Genomic DNA, 6,000 nt, shown 5'->3' with positions numbered 1-6,000 from the left:
CGCAGAGGTGGAGGCGTGGGTGAAACGGTGCCCTACCTGCCAAGCGGTGAGACCCAGCCCACCGGAGGCACCTTCACAGTCGTGGGAATCCACCCACACCCCGTGGTCCAGGCTCCACATAGACTTCGCCGGACCATTCCAGGGGCGGTTGTTTCTGGTAACGGTGGACTCCTACACAAAGTGGCCGGAGGTCAGCCCCGTTTCCACAACGTCCACTAAGGCCACCATCCGCGCCCTCCGGCAGCTGTTCGCCACCCACAGCCTGCCAGACACCATTGTCTCGGACAACGGGACGGCGTTCACTTCGGAGGAGTTCCAGCAGTTTCTCCGCGGCAACCTGACCCGGCACATCAGGTCAGCGCCCTTCCACCCCGCGACCAACGGCCAAGCCGAAAGAATGGTGAGGACGACGAAGGAAGTGCTGAGCTGCCTGATGGAGGGAGACTGGGAGCGGCGGATTGCACAGTTCCTCCTGGCGCAGCACACCACGCCCCATCCGGTAAGCGGCCGCTGTTCACGAGAGAGTGACGGTCCCCATCGTATTTGAAGGACTACGTCACCTAGGGTGGGTCCGAACTATGGGGGGAGGGATGTAGTGTATGCTGACCACCACCGGGGGCCAGCGAACAGCCAGAGCTTGGCTCTGGAAGAACAATAGGGACTAGGCTCCTAGTCCCTCCACTGGGGAACCAATGGGAACCATGGCGGGAGATTCAAACCCACCAATGATGACCAGGGGTGTGTCCCCAGGTATGTATATAGTTGGCCTGCCGGCCATTTGTTCCTTGTTCTTGTTGTGTACCAAATAAAGCGTGCCATGCACCACGTCGTCGTCGGTCGTTTATCCATGCGGCAACCCACTACATAACACATAGATATAAAACAATAATTAATACCATAAACTGGCCAGTAAGCAAGGGAAAGCCAAATGAAAGAAAAAGATCTTTACCCACTGGCAGAAGATAATTAGAGAGGGGAGTAGAATAATCTATTTTTGGTGCCACAATCAAGAAGGCCCTTTCTCAAGTTGCCACTCATCTAGCCTCAGATATAATAGGAGCACACAAAACAGGGCCCCTGAAGATGACCATAATGGTCAGGTAGATTCATATGGTAATAGTCAGTCCTTAAGGCATGCTGATCCCAAGCCGTATAAGTCTTAAGAAGTCAATATTAGCACCTTGAATTTGGTCTGGAAGCAAATTAAGAACAAGTGTAGATGGAGCAAGACTGGAGTGACGCAGTCCCTATTACCCTCCCATCGGACATTCTTGCAGAAGCATTCTATACCAAACTCTTCAAGTACAGTCCCATATTGCAGTCATCTGATCTAGATTGTTAGTAGGGCATGTCTTCCGGCACATAAAGGATTATGTACCGCCTGTTTGATATATAACAACGAGAGGTAGATGCATGCCACTATATTGAGCTTGAAATGAAATTATACTTGGGTTTTGTGCATTCCCTGCACTGCTTGCTAAATAAAATGCCTGTACAGGGTAGATCACAGAGTGAATGATGTCTTTATTTTTTCATTTTAGGTATGACTTTGTAGAAGTTGAAGAGCCTAGTGATGGCAGTATTTTAGGGCGGTGGTGTGGTTCCACTGCTGTTCCTGGCAAACAGATTTCCAAAGGGAACCAAATCAGAATAAGATTTGTTTCTGATGAATACTTTCCTTCTGAGCCTGGATTCTGTATTCATTATACTCTTCTCACACCGGTAAGTCATATCTCTTTCTGCCTCTGCATTTTTAAGAAATAATATTAAAAGAAGGACTAACATAAAACTAGGCAACAATATGAAGCCATTATTCTTATATCATATCAAATAAAACTGTTGATTTTTTCATGTGTACTAAGCTAAAGATATTAAATTATATATCAGAGTAGTGGGGACTGGAAAAGAGGAACTCAAGTTAAAACTGTTTGTGAGTTATTACTAATTAGGCAAATAAATTAATTAATGAAAGTTTTAAAAAATTAAGGAGAGCTGAATCATATCTGAAATATATTTTTATGAATAGTCCTACATAGTGAACCATTTCTCCTTATCCATGTTCTGTTGGATGAAGAGTGGGTGGATTAGCAAAAAAGAAATTGTTTTGGGAAGAAATGAAATAAAACAGTACAAGCTTGTGGTTGTTACTGGAAACCACACACATTAAGAAGCACACTGTTAGGCCGGCCTCTTTAAGCATTCTTGTTTAATCCTACTGTAATTTTATTTCATTTAAATTAACTGTTTTGAAGAAACAATTTTTTTATTAAGTATCTGAAAGACACTGATAAATCAGTTCATGCAAAAGGAATTTGAGCAAAACTGAGATCACAGGGTATGTTACTATTTTGAAGTAATTTTTATTGTAGTTTTCTATGATGTTCAAGCACCACATGGTGTAAATGCCCTGACACTGAGCATTTCTAATGCATTTATAATTGTATTTTGAAGAAATGCAAACCTGAAAAATCTGATGGGAGGATAGAATTAACATACCCTTGCTGAGGATATTTTTAGAGAGAGAGAGAGAGAGACCTCATGTAGTCCTGGAAACCTCATGCTGAATACATAATTCTTGGAAAACATTATTTTAAATTCTCTAAAGTATATTTGCATACCCATCTATCGTGTTCACAATCATTATGGGTCTTGGCCTGTATAACAGCGTTTTTGTAGTTAAGTTCTTTGAGTATGCAAGAAGGGAAATGACTTGCCAAAAATTATGTTAAGAAAATCTATCCCAAATCTCCTAGATACTGATATGATTTACATAGCAACCATATGCTATGTAAACAAACCTGATAAAAGATTCCAATTTGGGTCTGGGTAATATTCCTTCTACTGACTTGTTTAGTTTAAATTATGTCAGTTACAAGCTTGGCATAGAACACCCAGTGTTGTAAAGTCTATTGTTACTTGGGGGAGTGGGTGAATGGGACACTTGATGCCTGAGGTGCCATTAAGGAATGCATGACTGATTGCCAAAGGAGTTATTAATTATTCAGGGCACCAAGAACAAAGCAGCTCCAGTTGAAGCTGAAGTTTGGGGTGACTATATCCCCCCCATCTATCTTGGCACCGTGTAGTATGTCATTTGTCATTCAAGATAATGCCAAAATTTCTATACAAGAAACTCGCTTTACTTTCTTGTATGGAAGCTGAGATGAAGGTAGAAATCCAAGAAGCTTCTGAATGACCACCCTAGATTGAAATGTATGTTTTGTCAGATGTTTTGAGCTTTGTACATGTCCCAGGCATTCATTTTGAGAGATAGTAATTTTGTGGTGGGTAGTTATTATTGGCTTAAGAACACTTTCTCAACCTCAGGCAACTGGAACTGAAAGTTAATATATATGTGCAATATAGATCTAATTAATCACTTCTGTTAGCACAACCAATCACTAGAACATCAGACAATTTTCTATCCTTAAAATGTACAATAGTACCAAATGATATTTGAATGAAGAACTTTTACTATTTATACTTCGGTAAACCAAAGATTTTGTCATGTTATCCTTAGGTTTGGATCCAAGGATTCCTTTCCACTTTTGTCATATCCTTCTGACAAAAAAGTTTACTCATTCAGTGCAGGAGTCCTTGGATCTAACCCATACTCTCTTGATAATCTGCCAAGAGGTTTAAAGATTTTTAGTAGATTTTTGGAATATCTGAGTAGCAATGCATTTGGTTTAAATGGCATTTAGATCTCAAACTGGCATATGAAGTTAGGTGCTGTACAATTTTCTGTTCAATTATAAACTGCATTTCACAGTCTCAAAAAGTAATTGTTTAATGTTAAAATTGATGTTTTACATATTTAAAACTGTTAGTATTCTGGTGACAATGTACATCCAAAACAAGTGTGCCTCACAAACTACACGCTGGCATGCATATTCATAGTGCGTAAATGGTCTGTTCCTTCTCCATATATTGGCAATAATTATTACTTTTGCTGTCGGTTTTGGTAAATCCAAGTAGCAATGCAGCTAGCTTTAATGGAAATTTATAAGTTGATGAAACCAGAATTAACGAAAATCTTAATTTTGTGAAGAAAATCCTATATGCATATTTATAACACTTGGGAATTCTTTGACATGGAAGGTGTGTATTCGTCACTTCAGATTATATCCGCATGAACCGCAGATAACTTATTTGTTTGTGCGTGCATGAGCTTGGTGCTCCTTGCCATTTCTGATTTTGAAAAACAATCTCCAACATCTGTCTGCATCAGGATCCTGACAGCAGGAAAAGACAGAAAAGAAACTCATTGCCATGCCTCTCTGTGCCTACTCTGCAAGGGGGAATTTTAGTAGTCTGAAATTGAGCCTTTGTCCTCTCTGTATAAAATTTGAAAGGGTACAGGAGAATTCCATTGGTTCCGTGGGAGGTATATTGTCATATGTAAGTTCTCCCCCCCCCCATACACACGTGCATGCAGAGTTGCAGACACATACTCAGGATGAAATTGTGTTATCATGCAGTGCCAAGTGGAAACATAAACTTTTGCCATTGGAATAGTGTTAGAATATAACCTACTATTATTGCTACATGAGGGCTAGAGATGACATCAGTCCAAGTTCCACACCAGTATGAGCACACCATAGCACTTATGCCCAGTCCTGTCAGCATGAGTTCTAGTGCAGCAGCTTGTAGGATGAGACAACCATGATAATGATGTAAAAATGGCAATTCCACAAAACAGCAAAATAATTTTTGACATAAGTAGTCCAAATCTCACATTTTCTGTGAATACAAAAGAATCCTGCTGCACTATATTAAAATGGTCTAACAGAAGATTTCTGCTGTAACGAATCAGCAGTGTTAAGTGACTGCCTAACAATACAGTCCTAAAAAGAGTCACCCTTCTAAGTACATTGATGTCAGTAGTAACAGCACAACATGTTACATTGTATCTGAGAAACTATTGGGGGGTCAGTAAATATAGCTGAGTGGATGAGAAAACAAGTACAGCAGCTGTATCTGTAGATGTGAGCCTAAATGGGCTGAAAGCAAAAGCATTTGATAAAAGCAGCTTTTGGATATGATAAATTCTTGGCATAATAATAATGGTGTGGAGTGCCTCCAGCACAAATGGCTACCCACAGAAAGATTAATGCATAGATATTGCTACAGCTAGTAAGAAAAGCTCTTTGTTTCTCCAGAGATCGTGTGGAAATATCTAGATTTGCACCTGCTCTATCTTTACAGTATGTGGACTGTGATGGTATATAAAAGGATTATTGAGTTGTCATGTACTCACCATTTACAAATGCTCAGGATATCGAATATAATTATAAGAAAAATGTAGCCAATGGAGCTCAGACTTTCACTTTATCAAAAGTCACTTCCTAAAGTAACCAAGACAGTAACAACTTATTTCTGCTTCTCCTGTGGTTCATCTCTGAATCAACAACCATGCATCTCCCTTAAGCATTGAGCTGGCTTAAGAAGAATCAAGAGAAGTACCAACATAGGTAAAAAAATATTTTCAGGAAGCATATTTCTGATGTGGCTTTACTTTTCAGCAGGTCTTTTATTGTTGATTTTTTAAATTTGTTTATAATATTTATAGTTTAAATTTATAGACCACCCCTCTCTGAATACACAGGGCTCAGGGCAGTGAACAACAGTAAAAACATTCATAAATTAATAAAACAATTCCCACAATTTAAATAAAAATGATTTTCTTGAATGGCTTGTCTAAACCACTACAACCTAGTTTATATTAACAACAAGCTTCATAAATAGGTTTATAGTGTATTATTAAATCAAGAGGATGTCACAGAGAGTTCAGAGTTTAAAATACTGAATTATAGAACTTATATATATTTCCTCTGACTTTATATGTACATTTTTGTAGTGCAAGTTTACGTGTTTATACAAAATGTGCAAGCCCAAACTTGTCCTACCCCATATTGCAAATGGCATCACCTGAACAAGTTCTGTCGTCAGTTTAACACCAAAGGTTTTTATGAATATCGTTAAAGAGTTTTGTTAAGA

The 6,000-nt window shown here is 39.3% G+C and overlaps 1 protein-coding gene across 1 annotated transcript in view; it reads left to right on the top strand.

Annotated features, from left to right (window-relative positions):
• Window positions 1-6,000, top strand: part of PDGFC (platelet derived growth factor C) — a gene marked incomplete in the record, with an annotated part of 190,771 nt that overhangs the window by 148,242 nt on the left and 36,529 nt on the right. The window contains 1 exon segment of the mRNA XM_015429785.1: window positions 1,542-1,722. Coding sequence (XP_015285271.1) covers window positions 1,542-1,722 — 181 coding nt within the window.

Source organism: Gekko japonicus, unplaced genomic scaffold (assembly GCF_001447785.1).
Source record: "Gekko japonicus isolate JY-2015 unplaced genomic scaffold, Gekko_japonicus_V1.1 scaffold1005, whole genome shotgun sequence".
In the NCBI taxonomy this organism is placed as follows: domain Eukaryota; kingdom Metazoa; phylum Chordata; class Lepidosauria; order Squamata; family Gekkonidae; genus Gekko; species Gekko japonicus.
This window is presented reverse-complemented; position numbering and strand designations above follow the sequence as displayed.